The sequence below is a fragment of the Catharus ustulatus genome, chromosome 1 (genome assembly GCF_009819885.2).
Source record: "Catharus ustulatus isolate bCatUst1 chromosome 1, bCatUst1.pri.v2, whole genome shotgun sequence".
Classification (NCBI taxonomy): Eukaryota; Metazoa; Chordata; class Aves; order Passeriformes; family Turdidae; genus Catharus; species Catharus ustulatus.
Window position 1 is genome coordinate 140,890,878 of NC_046221.1, and position 18,471 is coordinate 140,909,348.

The following is an 18,471-nucleotide window of genomic DNA, read 5'->3' on the forward strand; positions in this document are numbered from 1 at the left end:
TCTACTATTTAGTCATCCTTATTTCTGAAAGTAAAGTATGGCTCACTGTAATGCAGCTGTTGTGGTACATTTCACGCATCTTATAGACAAGAATGTAAAGCATTTTTTCTCTTTACACAAAGTATACAAGATTACACTGGCAGGTCTAAGTGCTATTACAGCACTTCTGTGAAGGAACCTGACTCTTTAAAAACAAATACAGTCAAATGAATGCTAACTGTCAAAAATTAATCTTTGCTAGAGTTTAGGTTCTTGAAATATCTATAACTTCAACATTTTTTCAATGTGAATCTTACCCAAGACTTGCCATAATTACAGAAAACGGCATCTAATAACAAATTTTTTGTCAAAATTGGACTATTTTGTCTCTATTCCCTCCTTGAAAATTAGAGGAAGGTCCAATTTTTTTTCAAATTTGATACCTGCAGTCTCTGATTTCTTTTACTCTCTGTAAATCATCTGCCTGAAATACCCACATATCTACAGGATTTAGAAGACTTAGTTTTATCTGGATTTAATTTATTCTCCAAATTACTATTTCCCCCCCAATGAATTAAAATATGGATGTGCTTGAAGCTCAATCAGCTAAAACATCCCGAGTGAGAGCATTTGCTACTTATCTAGAGGCTGTGAACAAGTGCCAGGCTCTCATGGAAGGTGTTTCAGCCTGTGTAAAATATGAGCACGGAGATCAGAGACAAGTCGGGGCTTTTCAGATTGTGAGGAAGACATTAGTGTGACCAAATATGCAGCAGGACAGGTGACTGTTGTCTCACAGTTGAACATCTTAAAGAAGTTATCTGTAGGAATGTTGCCTTTTTTTCTTAAATCTAAAAGGAGCTCTACTGACAGAACACACTGATCAGATTCAAGGAGGTATTTACCTCATATCCTTTAAATGGATTTGGAAATTCATTATAGTGAAGAATTAAGCGACATTAGCTGCTCCTTAAATGAGCTGATAGAAACTGAACAGGTCAATTACTTTTAAAGAAATATTTACCATGGTTCAAGGGTTCCTTATACTTGTGTGCTCTTTTCATCTGCTGCCCTGAATATCCTTAACATGCATTAGTTGGATCTTTTTTGCTCTTACTGCGTTTCTAATACAGGCTAACTTTTGGTTTTATGTGTTGCAAGTTAGCTGGTCCAGTCTTGCAGCTGTTATATATGATGCTAGAGATAAACAGCTGACAGATATTGGATACTTTACCCAGAAAAAAGCAGATCTGTGAAACTCCTAATTCAATAATATTAATGTACCAATCTGAACAACTTCTGGAGTTTTAAGATTGAAAGACATGACTTCGCGTAATATAATTCCTTTAAGATTGTTTATACTGTTTTCTAATTGTTGCTCTTCTTTAACAGCTTTGTGTGATCCAAGACTATTTATTATTTTACAATTTTTGTTATTACAAATTTTCGTATGTGCCTCATTCCCTCAGCAGACACATACCTTCATGGGAAGCAGCTGGTCTATTCCACAGGGTAACAAATTATTATGCTGAGGGCTTGTGAATTCTGTCCTAGAAATTTGCGTTTACTCTGTGATAACCAAAATACTCTATTCCTTACTAAATATGGGAAAAAGCTGCAGTAGTACATTTTAAACTATGTGGTAGGTTTGGACAAACACTAAATTCTTACCGTGGGCCTTTTAATATCACCTCCCTGGCCTAGGCCTCCTGCTTGCAATTTTGTGTAATCTTCAAAAAAGTATTGATCCATGAAACTTAATATTGAAACCGTATATAACATATATAGGTTATATACAGTATATGTATATACATATATGTATAACTGTCTAACATAATGGCTACTGTTCAGTAGTACTTATTTATTATTAGCTGTACTATAATAATTTTTTGTGTGCTAATTGGTGCATTTGACACTCATTTTTATCCCTTTACTATGAGCACCATAACAACTAGCAAGGAAGAAGTCTGGCTGAGTTAGGAGTGTGAGAAGTGAGGGAGCTTTCATTTGTAGAACATGGTGTCTCCATCTCCTATCCCAGAAATATTTTCTATTTCTGCCCTGAGAAGTTCATATCCTAAGATAAGCAGAATTTATTTCGCTGATTGAAATAACCAAAGCACACTGTTAGTTTCTTCAATTTTAGAGTTAAATTGCAGGGCTGTGGCACACTGTTTTGGGTCATGGTGAACCACGCTTTAGTAGCTATTTTATAATAACATCAGCATCAAAATCTCACGTTAACTTGTTTGTCTGGAACCTTAGATTAAACAATCCCATTCCTAATTAACATCTAAATATCAGTGATTATATTATCTCACAGAATTCATTATATTTATGGATGGTGTTCATCTGAGGCTCATTCAGGGAGCTCATACTATTATACAGGAGCATGTATATACCTGTGCTTGTCTCTAAAGTGTGTAGGGTTCTACCTTGTTGTCTGTCGTACGTCTTTAAGGTAAATTGAGTTTGGACTTCAGGTAATGTTTAACCTCTTAAGCTTGGATTTAGGTAGATTTTAAATTTTACCCAACTTCTCCACCTGCTTGTTCACTAATATCAAATGTCCAATTTCCACTTGAGCGCTGATTGTCAAAGTGCTTTTCTGGAAACTACTGGTACTTTTGTTACAAACAGAACGAAATCACAGTAAAACTATCCGCATATATCTTCAGGAATGTGTTCCTTTGGAAGAACATTACTTTGTTATCCAAAACATGATCCTTCTCAATTCAGGTACTTTTATACTATCTAAATTAATAAAATACTTGGAACAGTAATGTAAATTAAAGACATTAAGTTTGAACAAAGTAGTTTAAACTGCATGTTACTATGTGTATGTTCTTATAGCATCAACTGGGTAATTAATGCAATGCATCAATTCGGTTAATATATAGCATTTTATGGTTATGTACAGTAATTTCACGAATACAAGCCGCACCAATTTGACCAAAATTTTGGTGGAAACCCAGAAGTGCGGCTAATATTCCGGGGCGGCTAATACATTAACAAAATTCTAAAAGCTGCCAACACGGAAGTGAGAGCCCGCGGCAGCCCCAAGCCAAGCTGGAGCCTGGCCGGCCCCGGCAGAGGTGGGAAAGCCTGGCAGAGGCGGGGCCAGCAGTGTGGGGGGCGGGCGGCAGAGCCTGAGCCAGCAGGGCGGGGCAGGGGGGCGGCAGAGCCGGGTCAGTAGGGCGGGGGAGCCTGGGAGAACTGGGGCTAGCAGTGCAGGGGAGCATGGCAGAAGCAGGAAGGCCGGCGGGTGGGGCTGCCTGGCAGCGGGGGAAGCCCAGCAGAATCGGGGCCAGCAGCATGGGGGAGCCCGGCGGTGCGGGGGCCTGCAGTGCTGGCCAGGGCGAGGAAACGTGGCGGCGGTGCAGACGGGAGGGGGCGGCCGGCGAGCCCGGCGGCGGCGGCAGCCCGCCGGCAGGGCTAGGGAACGCGGCGCGGCCGGCGAGCCGGGCGGCGACGGCGGCAGCCCGCCGGCAGGGCTAGGGAACGCGGCGCGGCCGGCGAGCCGGGCGGTGGCGACGGCAGCCCGCCGGCAGGGCTAGGGAACGCGGCAGCGGGGCGGTGCTGACGGGAGAGGGGGGCCAGCGAGCCCGGCGGCGGCGACAGCACCACCCGGCCAGCCCCGCCGAGCCGTGGCGCTGAGCTGGGCTACCTGGCCCCGTCGGCAACCATGAGCGGGCCGAGCCTTCCTGGCCCCGCCCCGAGCCAGTAAAGCCCGCTATGCCGCAATCCTGTTACTAATTGGCCAATTTGTGAAAGCTGCGCACGGATTCTCGCGACGAACGAAAGTGCGGCTAATATTCGGGGTGCGGCTTATCTATTGACAAAGACAGCAACATTGTCGAGGCACCGGAAGTGCGGCTTATAATCCGTGCGGCTTGTATTCGTGAAACTACTGTAATTGGCATGGATTTGTTTGACCTCCTTTCTTGGAGTTAAACGTACTTACGTGATTTAACTTAATTAATCTGTAGAGGTGCCTTCTCAAGAAAATAGTTGGCTGCATTTGACTATATGGTCTGTTAGCTTCACTGTTTTGTCAGGAGTGGATGGAGGCTAAGTTATATACTGTGCTTATGTCTTGACTTCCCCTGTGTGAGTGTAGTCACTGCAGTCACTGTAACTAATCCGTTTTGTTGTTCATTTGATACAGGGCATATAATTGAAATACTGTTACCAAGATTTAGGAGAAAATAGTCCACAGCAGGCAATCTAGGAAAATGGATTAATGGACCTTGCATTCTAATACAGGATGGTGGAAACCTCTGAATGTCCCTGAAGCTGATGATTTTCCCTCCTTTTCAGCACAATTAATATGAGGGAATGGGTATCCCCACAGTGGTTTGGATATAGTTATGCACTCAATGCAATTTTTTAGAAAGAAATAATGGAAGGCACAGGGAAGCAAGAGGGAAGGGAGGTTAGAATTTTATCATTGTTTCTTCAAATCCATTTTATTTTCAGTGCCATTTGCAAGGGTATAAGTTTCAGGGGCAGAAGTTGCTCTAGATTAAGAAATATTGCTGATGGCAAATACTTTTAGGGATTATAATGTTCATATACTATGACAATGGGACTATATAAATTCCTGAGAAAGCTAGTTACATACCTTCATAGACATCTTTTCACCAGTTATGCATTGAAAAGATGCTTGCTAGTAATGAAGTGATTCTGGAATATTTCAAATCTGCTTGTAATTGTAGACAGTTATTGAAGAGAGAGAACATGCCAAAGATTGGCACTTTGAGAAAAGCTTAGTCTGTGTCCTGTCATCTGGGTTAGTGGGATCTGGAATGCAAAGAAAGAAAAATACTAATCCTGGGAATAGTGTTCACTTGTATTATGAAGTGAATTAAACTGGTTATGAAGTAGTTAGTATTCATGCTGCTGTTTTTATTTGAAAGCAGCTTTATAGATTTTATTGTGTATAATATAAATCTATGTTTGAGACAGAATTATTTGTTGCTGTTGTCTCTCAGCTATTTCTATTTCTTTATTGTGAGCAAAGCTGGAGGTTGGTGTCTGTATGGTATCTGCAGATGAAGCAAAATGTGACAATTCTTTTTATAAATCTGAGACTGTCCCTCACCCTTCCTGTATGATTTGCTTTAGGAAAACCTGATAGTTTGATGCATTAATATTTAATCTTATGTTGGTTCTTAAGCTTAGTGTAACATGCATTGCTTATTGAGACTATTGCACATATATTCTGCTTTGCCATTAGGATCTATGTTCTCTAAACTTAAGAATTTCATGTAAGTGCCCCATTCCCTGAATTTCCTAGGTAATATATTTAATAAAAATAACTATTCTAGAAGCATCAGCAGCTTCATTAAATTGATACTAACAACATTATGGCATTAATGGTAATAATAAAATATATTAGACTTTTTTAATGGATAAATTCCAAGCAAAAGATTGACTTGCTTTTCCAATCTTCTCAATTTTAACAAATGGCTAGAAAAAACTTCTTTCCTGGTTTATCCTAGCCCACTGAGTTGGTTAGGAAATAAGTAAAACATAGGCAATTATTGAGCAAAATGATGAAACTACTGGCCTGTAGGATTATTAAATGAAAATGATAGAGCGTTATATGCTAAACTCAGTGTTTCTAGGAGACATTGGGTACACCCAGTTTACTCCTGCCAATTAGATATCCTTGGGCTTGTAGGGCTATTCATGGCAAGCTGTGAATCTTGAGAGTAGTACTGGGTTAGTGGCAGATATTACGATGTTTATCCCTGCCAAGGATGGCTGATTCTGAAAGTTCTCCAAACTTCACTTGAGAAGAACTAATGCAGATATCTAGGAGGTGTAGAGGCTGTTTTAAGGGTTATTTTCACAGACTGAAGCACATGAATTCGTCTATTTTTTTGTGGCTGTGCATCCAAATATGTGGAGATAGCGATGAGCTCTGGTAACAGTGCTTGTTAGTTTATCTGCTTCCAAAGCACCTTTTGGAAAAAATGTTTTATGGTTTTGACATGGAGAGAAGCCTTTAATAGTGGCAGTAGATTGAAAAATAGGAAAGTATTGGGGGTTTTAAGTGATAATAATTTTTGTATAGAGACTTTTATTTCTAGGTCTCCTGCTTCCATTTTTCTTGTTCTCTTCCCTCTTCTTTCTGTTCTGTTCTCATATTCATTCCCTGTGCCAGTGGGAATAGCCTTAATCATTGAGAAAGCTTTTAGTACATGGAGATGATCTAACATCAAAAACTGCTCACTGAGACTTGAGATTTAACTTAATGACTCTAGCTATTGGATAAGATCAAAGGGGCCTGGCGCTTGCACTGTGTAGGCTTCCAGAGGAACAACACAAGAAAGTTTCAAAGGGCTGAGGTTTCCAATAACAAAGTGCAAGGTGTAAAAATTCGTTATTGTTGGCAAGTAGAAAAATCCTGGCTTGTTTTCAAGTGGAGCTGTGTATGGAGTTGTGATCTTTGCAAAAAAAAAAATTGTGACAAAAGCTTCAAACTCCTCTAACATTTTAGGATATGTGGTGAAATACTTAGTATTCTGTGCTGTTAGAACACAGTCTCAGTCACTGTTGATCAGACACATTATCTGCAGCCTGTTGGTGCCTTTAGTGAACAGGTGTTGGTCAGAATTGGTTTCCAGTGAAAAATGAGAACTGGCAATGCTCTTAGTGGAGTTTTGAGTGGATAGAATTGAAAAGACGTAGGAAGGTTAAATGAAGACAGTAACCTGGAAGGAGCAGAATGTAGTTATACTGCTTGGGATATTTCAGTTGGTCTGTTGAGAAAATGGAAGTCTGGGGGTTTGCTGACCTGGCAAGACACTTTAAGTACTTGTTGCTCCTTTTTGGAAGGAGAGTAGAAAGCAATTCTACGCAATCCAGTGAAAAATAAAGCAGCTCTTGTAACCAAAGGAAATACAAGTGTATGTGTACATGTAGGCATTCAAGGTATCTGGTGTCTCTTTAGTCCTTTTCCGTCTAGAAAAAGATATTGAAATCACAGCAATGTTTAAGATACATTCAGTGCATTTCATCTAATATATATAATTATTTCTATCAGTTGCTACAACTTGTAATTTCATCTGAATGAAGTCTTTTGGTAAAAAAATAGTTGAAACTAGGCTGTGGTTTTCTGATTTAGATCCAGAATCTGTATCCATTCTGACCTTGACAGATTATTGCCTGACTGTATACCTGAAGGGTTCAGGCCTGTTGATCCACAATGTTAATATTGATTTGAAATCATATGGTAGAATCTATTAATTCAATTGGTTTCTTAATTTGTTTTCAGATTGTAGTTTGCCTTGCATGCTTGTTATAAAGTCAAGGAAGATAATTTCCTAATCCAGGGTCTGAAGGATGTATGGAGAGTGCTCAAGGAATGCGTCACTATTATGTAATAATGGAAGTGCTTGTCCTCACTTAACTGCAGTGTTGGAAAGTGTATAGTGAATGAGACAGAATTCTAGGAGGTGAAAATATTTCTGAGTTATTTTGGATTGTAGGGTCATGTCATATCCTGACTTAGAATACAACATTTTAAAATGCTGAGAAGGTAATTTTAAATGTGGGTTTTCAACATATCTGATAATGGACAGTGTGTTTTAATTAATGGTGCAAAACTAGAATTTGATTGTAAGAGTTTCAAAAATACCAAAGATTTGCAGCTGTAATTGAACCCACTTGATAGATACTATTATGTAAATATGCTAGATCCTGTTGCAAAAAAAATGCACCAGTGATTTCAAACTACACACTTGGGATCATTCACTAATTTGATATCAGTTCCACATATGAAAAATTGACCACGGTCACTATCCAAAGGAAAGATATTGGTTGTAATCTGATTATGTGGAGGGCTTGGGTTTCCTGTTTAGTTTAATAGAACAATTAACAATGAAGTAGTAACTTAAGAGTCAATATTATGTTTGGATGCCATGTATGGAAAGGAACATATAGATTAGTGATATATTCAGTTTTCAATGTCCAGTTGTCAGGGAAGTGACATTCCAGTGTCTAGTTCTGTGCAGGGAACTTAGGAACTCTAAATTATTACAGTTTCTCACAGCTGAGCCTGAAGTCTCAATGTTTGGGATCTAAATTAAATGTCCTGAGCTACCTAATGAGAAAAGTATGGATATGCTTTGATTTCCCATCCCTTCCATTTCTCCTACTTTGAATTTTCTACTTTGAAAAATTAGTGTGGATTCTCCTGCTTAAATATAATAGTGTGACTAAGATGCATGGTAGAGTGGAGTTGCAATGGCATGAAACATTTTTATTTTTACTTTTTTGTTTAATATACCTGTTTGGTTTTATGGGGCTTGTTTATTTTGCTTTTGTACTGGAATGTTACTTTGCATATAAATTTCTAACTTACTGAAGAAGAAAAACCATAGAAGACATTTTATTGTCTGTTGCATGTTCAGTTTTCCCTTTGGTACTCAGTTTTGGAAAGATAATTAGTGTTTCTCATTGTCCACTTATTTAAACCTTATGTAGTCACTGAATCCTGTTTATGGAGTTATTTCCTGTGATATCATATGGTGAAGGAGATGTAGAGGTACTTTGAGGTTTAGTTTGCTGTGCAACACCAAGCATCCACTTAAAATTATGAGCCTATATTTCCTATTAGGTGAGTGTTTTCTATAGAGGCATTCAGAATATCCATATAAAAAAACTTTCTGGGTTTTTGAACATATAAGGAAAGTAGATCCTATCTTGATGTTTAAGACCAATACCTGCAACTAGGATATAAATATTCCTGTGGGTATGTCTCTATTCTTGGGTTTTGCCATGGCTTAACCCTAATCATAAACAAGACCCAGGCTGCTGCTAACTCACTTCTTCACCAGTAGGATCAGGGAGAGAATCAGAAGAGTAAAAGATAGAAAACTCATGGGTTTGAAATAAAGACAGTTTAATAGGGGAAGTAGAAGCTGTTCACACAGGCTAAGCAAAACAAGGAATTAATTCACTGTTTCCCATGGTTAGGCAGGTGTTCAGCCATCTCCAGAAGAGCAGGGCCCCATCAGGTGTGACGGTTACTTGGGAAGATGAGCTCCATCACTCCAAATGTCGCCTACTTCCCCCAGCTTTATTTAGTGAGCATGATGCCACATGGTCTGGAATATCCCTTTGGTCAGTTTGGGTCACCTGTCCTGGCTGTGTCTCCTTGAACCTCCCGTGCACCCCCAGTTTTCTCACCAGGGTGGCAGTACAAGAAGCAGAAAAGCCCTTGGCTCTGTGTAAGCCCTGCTCAGCAATAGCAGAAACATCTGTATGTGATCAACTCTGTGTTCAGCACAAATCCAAAACACAGCCCCATACCAGCCACTGTGAAGACAATTAGCTCTACTCCAGCTGAAGTCAGCACAGGTTTGGTGTAGAACATCAGCTTGCTCTCTGAAGTTAAAGCATGTATTTTAGATGGACTATTTCCCTTAAGACAGTTGACAACAATTAATCAGTGTTAAACAGACCTACTGTATGTATTATCCAGTTATTTCTTTAAGCAAGTCTTTTTAAAGTTCACTCAAGAGAAAAATTCCTCAGCTTTCCTTCCTTAGATTTAGTTATGTTGTCTTCAGGTCCTGGCATCACTGTAGTTTAATAAATATAATGCAGATTTTCCTTTAATGTATTAGTTTAGTATATTGCATTTTAAATGGCTTATTACATGTTATAGATTTGCCTTGAAGTATGAGAGGCAGTTTGGTTGTGAAGAAAAATTATAGTTCACATAATCAAAGCACCTTCCTTTGTATTTGTAGCTGAATGTATTGCTGGAAATATTTTAACCTAGTATTATGTGCAAAAATTGGAAGTCAGATATAGGACACTGCTGATTTAATTTTTAATGACATATTTTTCTCTACTTGGCATTCCCCATTTTTAAAACTAAATGGAAATAAGCCCGTTGTATAACTTAATGTAAACATACAACAAATACTAAAGCAAATAATTTTAACTCAAAATAGGAAGTTTCCCCTTCCAATTTAATACATGTTTTAGTACTTCAGAGTAGTTGTTTTCAACATGTTGCACTCAGTTGTGCAAACTTATTTTTTTAGGGTCAAAGAGGAGCAAAAACCACAGCCGACACAGTAAGTAAAGTACCTTATAGATGCAGTAGGCTTGACTTTTCTACCTTTGCCATGTTCTGCTCTCTGCACCTTTGATGGTATTAGCTTTCACTGATACCTGATAGGCTGCAGGTAGTTTCTCATCTGCTTCCTGACTGGCTTGTAAGAGAGCTGCCTGTAGCTTCTTACTCCATCCACATGTTAGCTGGATGTAGGTTCTTGCTGCCTGCTTGTGAACTGGTGAATTGTAAAACTTTACTTCCCTTACACCCTTAGTGGCTGACTTAGTTCTGCAGCTAACATTCCCATTGGCTCTAGCTTTTCTGCCTATGTATTTCTACTAAGATAAGAAAACATTTAAACTAGTGTGGTTTTATTGGTTATTCAGTCACATTATTTGCTTGTTTAAACAGGTGGTTTCCCTTTAGTGGGATCACTGAGCTGGTAAATAACGTTCTTCAACCACAGCAAAAACAGCAAAATGAAAAGGAGCCCCAGACGTAAGTAAGCTGCTCTCTGTAGATTAAGTAATGTCTTTATAGCATTAGAACATTCTGGAGAGTATGTTTAAAATAATTGCCCATTTAGAACATTCAGCTGAGGGCATTTTACAAGCTGAGCACCATTTGCTTTCCAACCCCTCATTTGCAAAGGGAAAACTGAAAATCAAGTCTTGCACTCCTTATCAGAAAATTAAGTGATTGCGTTAGAGTACAATTTAAGGAGTTATGGAGTTGCTACTATATTTTTTCTTATTTTTTTTAAATTTTTGGCAGAAATTCCATATGAATGGAATTTCTGGTGATGTGTTTTCTGTGCATGAGAAGCTGGAATGAGACCTGTAGCATCACTTACAGCATGTCTATGCATATGTGTGGTCAGTCATGCATAGAATGCTATGTGAATCTGCATAATGTTGTAAGAGCTTTGTAAGGACCAGGAAAACGCCATGTCACTTTTCTCATGCTTTTAGATTATCTGTAAAGGTTCACAACTTCAGCAGGTATAAGGTGAAATCTTGGGTTGGTCAAAACTGAGGAAATTTTCACTGATGGAGCCAGTATTTAACCTGTGAACCTTTTATATGGTTAAGCCAGTATTTTTTTTTGCTATCTCATAATTTTAACAGAAGCTGGCAAAGCTATGACATTCAGTCTTAGTGTAGGACTTTAGAGCATGGAGATGAGACATATTCCTTTAATAAAGAGAAACTAAAAAGTATTATTGTAAGCTTTCAAATTCCTAAAGTGTATTTCAGTTATTATTTAACCTTTAAACAGTTAAGTTGCTCTTTTTTTTCTTCTGGAGGTGTATGCCTTTTAAGTTGATGTAATAAAAGAAATGTTTGTTTTTGAACTCATGTCTAACTAGCTTTAAGCATGCATATAACTTGATAATTACTTTCCAGGTAGAATAAATTTTTATTTTTAAATACATATATATGTAAGTGGACCTTGATACTTGTGGGTCATGAAAACTGTGCTGTTTTTAAACAATACAAAATTTTCATTAATTAAAATGGGAAAATAGGATGTAAAATTGGTATTCTATAATGTATTATTCTGAACTTTTTTCTGATATTGTCACTTAACTACTTATAAAATTGTGTACAGTATACATAGTGAATTTGTTGCAATTAGATACTGGCAATATTACATGTTGTTCACACCACCTCAGTGTTTTGTATTCCCAGTTTCCCTAACACAGCAAAATTTGTTCTGTTCACTAGTGTTGTACACATGAAGCACATGGCTTTCAAGAAACTGAAAATACTATATGGGCAGTGTAAACAGATGAGTTATAGTTAACAAAAACTAGTAATAAATGGTTACTGTTATTATGGAAGGATCTTTTGAATGGTGGCCTCTTTGGGAACCAGTTTTGTTCACTGTTTTTATTATATAGCTGAGAAATTAATTTATATACTTGCTGAAGTTATACATACCCTTCTCCCAGCCTTGTGTTAACACCTAATGGCAGAATTATGTTAAAAAATTATCCTGAAAACTCCAAGCTATGGTTTTGATGTTATGATGCTATTCAAAAGGAAAAATGCAAAGTCGTGTTCTGTAGGGGTAGTTTGTGGTTGACAAAGAAAAATGGTTTAGGGAAATGTTCTCTGGCAGAGAATCAGGGAGCCCTGATAGTATGTAAGTTGAGCTGTAGCCAGTATCTTGAAAGAGATTAATGTCATACAGGAATGTACAGACACTAGCCAGGAAACACTTTGAAAAAAAGTCACACTGTGAGGCTTTAGTTGCATCTCACCTGGAATAGCATATCCTTCAAAAACTATGTGGAGCGGTTGTACTTCAGTGGAGAGTATTACAAATGAATAATTGGGTGTCTAAAAAACATGGTATGTGTTAGGAAAGAATCAAACACATGAGTTAATTCAACCTTCTGAAGAGAAGATCCCAGGGAATGAAGGAGATGGACAAGTCTGTAAATTATACAGAACATTCTTGAAAAATAGAAGGAAATGATCACGTTTCCATGTTCACCTCATGATGAAGCTGAAAAGGAGCACACTTAAGTTGCATTAGGGAGAACTGAGCTTGGCAGGGAGGTCCTTCTAAGGCAAAGAAAACTTAAAATACTTGTATGCTTTGTTTAGGACTTGTGTGGAAGCTGTGAAATTCTTAAGGAGCAGGTTTGGCAAATGTTAGACAAGTCTAGCTGGTCCTGTGCTGGAACAAGAGAGTGGACTAAGGGACTTTCAAAAGTATCTTCCAGCACTCCTTATTTGTGGTAATTTCATTAAAGTAATAATTATCAGTATTTATTTTTGTGATTATGGTAAATTTTCAGGGAAGTAAATTTTAAATGGAAGTACAATTGGTGCAACTTTTAAATTCTATTTATTTTTCTGACATTATTGGCTTACAAAGAAGTGTTGGACTGGGGAACACTGTGGGACACTGGGAAGGAGGATAAATGTCTGTAGAAATTTTACCACTATTCATACATGTTGGGACATTTTCTACTTGAAATTTTCATCACCTTTACTGAGGAAAAAGCTTATTTACAGTGACAGGCTTATTTACAGGAGGACAAAATGTAGTGAGCAATGGCAGAACAGGAGTTAGTAGTATCTGAAAACAAGGTATGTTACAGATTTCTCTTTTGCTCTGGGGAAGGTATTCTTGTAGAACCATTGACGATGTGTCCTTATGGGCAGAGGTAGGGTTAGTCTGATGTTCTTAGACACGAGTTCTGTACCACAAAATCACAGGATGGAAGAGACTTCTGGAGGTCATTGTGCCTGGCTTTCCTCATGCTGGGTCACCTAGGGCCACTGTTTACAACTATGTGTAGCTGAATTTTGAATATATCCAGGGTTGGAGACTCTAGAAAATCTCTGGTCAAGAGATACATGTGCTAGTGCTTAGTCACACCTAGAATGAAAAGTATTTCCGCTCAGAGAGCTTCCTGTGATTATTTGTGCTTGTTGCCTCTGATCCTGTCACTGGACACTGCTGAAAAGAGCCTGGATCCATTCTCTTTGCACCCTTCCTTCAGGTATTTGTATTTATTGATAAGATCTCCTCCCTGAACTGTTTCTTCTTCAGGCTAAAAAGTTCAAGGTCTGTCTGTCCTCATGTGAGAATACTTCAGTCTTTTTTTTGCCTTTTGCTGGACTGTCTCCAGTATGCCCATGTTTCTAACTGGGGTGGCTGGAACTGGACACAGAACTCAAGGTGTGGCTTTGCCAGTGCTGAATAAAGGGTAGAGTCACCTCCTCCTGCTTCATAGTAATGTTTTTGCCTAATATAGTCCAAAACGCCATTCTCTTCCCTTTCCTCAAGGCGTACTGGCCCATGTTCAACCTGGACTTTACCAGGGCTTCCAGGTCCTTTTCTGCAGAGCTGCTCTCCAGCTGGGAAGTTCCCAGCCTGCCCTGGTGTGTGTGGTTTCTCCCCAGGTGCAGGATTTTGCATTCTGCCTAGTTGAACATTGTGAGATTCTGGTCAGCCTGGTTCTCTAGCCTGTTAAAGTCCCTCTGGATGGCAACATGACCTTGGGGCATATTAGCCACTCCTCCCAGTTTGGTATCATCCTCAAGTTTTGTGTAGTTTGCTGCCTCATCATCTACATCAGTAAGGTATTCAATAGGACTGGACTCAGTATTGATCCCTGGGATAAACCTCTAGGAGCTGGCCTCCAACTAGACTTTATGCCACTGATCTCCCTGCTCTGGGCCCAGCCATTCAGCCAGTTCTCATTCTACTTCAAAGTCTGCTCATCCACTCTGTACTTTATCAGCTTCTCTATGATGATATTTTGGGACACCATAGGAAAAGCCTTACTGGAGACAAGACAGACAATATTCACTGCTCTCCTCATACAGTCATTTAATTGTAGAAGGTTATTATATTGGTAGAATGTCTTCCCTTTGGTGAATGTCTGCTGGCTCCTGATCACTTCTTTGTATTTCATTTTTTTAGAAATAGTTCCTAGGATTAGTTCTACCATCACTTTCCCAGGAATCAAGGTGAATCTGACCAGCCTGTGGGTCTGTTGATCCTTATACTTAAAGATGGAAGTGATGTTTTCTTTCCCACAGATGTTATGCACCTCTGCATTTGTCATCTTCTGATTCTGATATTGAGAGTGGTCTTGCATATGTTTCTTGATGAAGAATACTGCTATGTCCAGATATGTGTACTTCAGCATGAATTTTATCAGCAGCGCTTGAGATTTTCATATTTTAATACTTAGAGTAGAAATTCTTAGCTGCCCCCCTGAAGCAACTATTTTTGATGCTTAATAATCAGCTGCCAATTTTTATTTCTTCAGATTCCTAAGGTATACATTTGTTAAAAGGTGTGTTCAGGTATTTCCTCGTTAGGATGTGGTGATCTTGTGCCTAAGGGTTTGACTTGGGGTTTTTATCTTTCTTCTGCATCAGTCTTGGAATGTTATATAATGGTGTTAATCTCCAATAACAATTAAGGAATCCTCATGCTGGAAGACACTAGATTCTGCTACTGTAATAATGTATATTGGTGGTGTTCAGCAATGGATGCCAGAGAACACACATAAGGAGAAGAGTATGCATAGAAAGGTTCTGATACAGGTTGTTTTAGTGACTTCTTGAAGCAGTGACTGCATGCACACTGCTGGATTTATTCCTGGCAATAAGGAATATGTTTGCCATAGTTATTTGCAGTCCTTGTTTTAAACCTACCTGTATGCTTGGTTTCAGAACTTGATGAAAATGATTTCTACAATTTAATTATCTGTAAGAGAAATGGTCACTCTTTGTTTGCTTTAAAACTACTTCCTGATATTTTCAATGGAAAGTGGTCTTTTGTTATATAATTTATCTTTAAAATATATAACCTTTAAACATTTGTGATGTTCCATGCGGTCTCTTGTATTCCATACAGTTTTCCCTTTAAGATGCAGAATCAGTTTTTCCTTCTCTGCTAGGAACTGCTTCTGGTAGTCATTGTCTTCTCATTTTAAAAACCCGATTAAATCTTTTTTAGTCAATGGTGATCAGCGTCACAGTATTCAAGGTATGAGAGCTCTGTGTTTTTTAAGCAGTGGTTTAGGAAAGTTTCTCATGTTTGCTGCTTAAAGATATCAAAGTATTGAAAATATGGTGGTTTTTTTCCCTTTTCCCATAAACATTTTTGTTTATTTTCAGGCTGGAAGTTTGGTTGCTTGCTAAGAAACTGTTAGAGGACCATCATTGAATTTGACAGCAGAAATTGAGCCTCTCTTCTTTCCTTGATAGTTATGAGCACATTATTAATGAGCAGTAGAAAAAACAGCATCAAAAGTCATTACACATAATGCTTTTTGTAGCTAAATTTCTAAATAAACACATTTTTATTACCTTTTTATACTTTCACAAGACTAATTCTATGAGAGAATTAAAAATGTACATAACTTAACACAATGACTAGTTTCTTTCTGCTAAAAATGGTTTGTCAATAAATAGATATTTCTTTCTTTTTTCTGCAAGTCATGTAGGTCATATAAGGAAACGAGGACTGAAAATTACTGTAAGATGATACCCAGTAAAACCTTTTTCTGTATATTTTTCTGTAAATTAAATTTTCTATTGTGGTAGAACACACCAGCAGAACAGTAAATTTTTCTGTTTATAAGAATTTTGAATGAGTTCTGCTTAAAATAGATGTTTCTCAAATACTTAACATAAATCAATGGACCATTAATTTTGAATGCTAAATTTACTGCATAAAGAATGTCTGCCAACCGCTAGGTAGTTTTGAATGTCTTCAAATTATCTAATGGACATGTGATAGCAAGCCCACATCAAGAATTATTTAATACAATTTGCACTGTATATCTATATTCTGTGGGTTTATTTGCAGTCAGTGCAGTTCCTGTTCAGACTGGTTCTTGATAAAACCTGTTGAAGACACACTCACCTTGAAAGAATAATTTCCAGAAAGAGGAAAATAAGTCTGTGCAGCCAATACACTTGTGACATTGGAGTCATGAGAAGTGTATAGCATTCTACTATGTTTGTTTTCTTGGGCAGTAAGATCGAAAGAAAATGGGGTAAATGAGTTAAAATTTGAATTTGCTACATATGTGAAAATACAGGGAGGTTGTAGCTATTTCAAAGTAAAATAGAAACCCACAAAATACCTCTCAACTATGAAACTGGTTTTGTCTCTATATTGCAGGAAATATGAGGTACCAAAACAGCTTCTGTTGTTTGATTCTGATTTATTACATCTGTTACTGAGACAATTAAATTTACCATTTGCAACATGACATGATAGTTGCCCTGGACCTTTTTTGTCAAAATATTTACTACAAAAAATTGTATTTATATTGGTTGGATTGTTCACAATGTTAATGAGGTTGAGACACCCTTTCAGTGGAGAAATGGCTTGTTAAGCTTTGGAACAAGCTGCCTGGGGAAGAGAACTCACCATCCCTGGAAGTTATCAAGGAAAGATTGAATGTAGCACTTAGCACCATGGTTTAGTTGCTATGGTGGTGCTTGGTCAAAGGTTGGGCTTGCTATTGGAGGTCTTTTCCAGCCTTAATGATTCTGTAAATATAGTGGAACTCAGTTTAATCAGCAGACAACAATAAACACGTTTGGAACAGGTAAATATAGTGATGAGAAATATCTATCTTAATTGTGACCCAACTGATCTATTTTAATCCTAAACATACATGGATTTGTAATTTAGCAGAACTACAAAATATGATTAGTTCAGTAAGAATAGATGCTGATTGAAGAAGGGAGTGTTTCCACATATATATGCAGGAAGTGTAAGACAATGCAGGCTGCAACACATTAATGTAGAACAGCTCCTAAGAGCTTTGTGGGAAGTGTTTTCACTCTAATTTTTGCAGTTTCTCAGAGTTTGTGAATGTCACAGGCTGTGGCACTACTAATATGCTGACAACATCCTGATTTGAACTGCTTTCAAAAAGAAATAGACAGTACCCCTAGAGGGATGACAGGTTGTCTGAATGAGATAAGCAAATAGATTTAGAAAATGCTGGCTTAAGCTTAACTTAAACAACACAGAAGCGATACTCTTACATTAAGAGGAAACCATGGTAAGCCTACAGCTGAATCGGTGACCTCAGTTTTCAATGCAACATTTAGGACAGTGGCAAAAGGTGTTCTTGCAAAGCATACTCTGTGCAGTCATTTTGTCATGATCTGTAACCCCAATGAATGCTTTAATTTTTATTTTCCAAAGAAGAATTGTGCATTTCGTTCTGTGAAGGATTAATGATAAAGATCATGCATCAATTGATATGATTTATCAAGTCTTGTTATTAGGAAGGTCAAAACTTTTAGAGAAGATCAGCCCTCAGCTGTTGCACTCCACTGGCTGTATATTATTCATGATAATTTAATGTCATTCTCCTTAAAATGACTGGGCATGTTAAGTTCTGTGAGTGGAAGTGATGTGAACCCTATTTTACATGCAGTCATATTTGTTCCAAGTAAGGTTATTCCAAGAAGTGGCATAAGGTGATTTTGACTTGCTGGATGAAAGCTGGACTTTTTTTTCCTAGTTTGTCAGTGACTAAACTGGCAGACAAATGGCTTTTATTGCTGAGGCACTCTGACTAAACTATGGTAAAAATATGAAAAAAATGCAGGTAATTATTCTTGAAAATATAGACCTGCATTATAGAAAAAATTTTAAATTTAGAAATGACTTTTCAGTGCACCCACAGCTGCTGCTATGTATAGAGATTCTTTTATTGTTATCTATAATTTTTCAGCCATTCAAGGTACATAATTTTTTATTTAGGTCAATTTGAGGGAAATCGAAGTTTTTGGAAATTCTTTACTTTTAACTAAGGAAGTATTGCAATAAGCAGCGTATTCTTAGCCTTCTTAGTTTCTATTTTGATAAAATAACCTTAGTTACGCTCATGGAGATAACTTGGC

The 18,471-nt window shown here is 37.9% G+C and overlaps 1 protein-coding gene across 1 annotated transcript in view; it reads left to right on the plus strand.

The window, feature by feature from the left end:
• RIMS2 (regulating synaptic membrane exocytosis 2) overlaps window positions 1–18,471 on the plus strand; it is a 387,858-nt gene that overhangs the window by 53,822 nt on the left and 315,565 nt on the right. Inside the window, exons 2-3 of the mRNA XM_033063078.1 lie at window positions 10,047–10,079; window positions 10,472–10,558. Coding sequence (XP_032918969.1) covers window positions 10,047–10,079; window positions 10,472–10,558 — 120 coding nt within the window. The remainder of the gene's footprint in view (window positions 1–10,046; window positions 10,080–10,471; window positions 10,559–18,471) is intronic.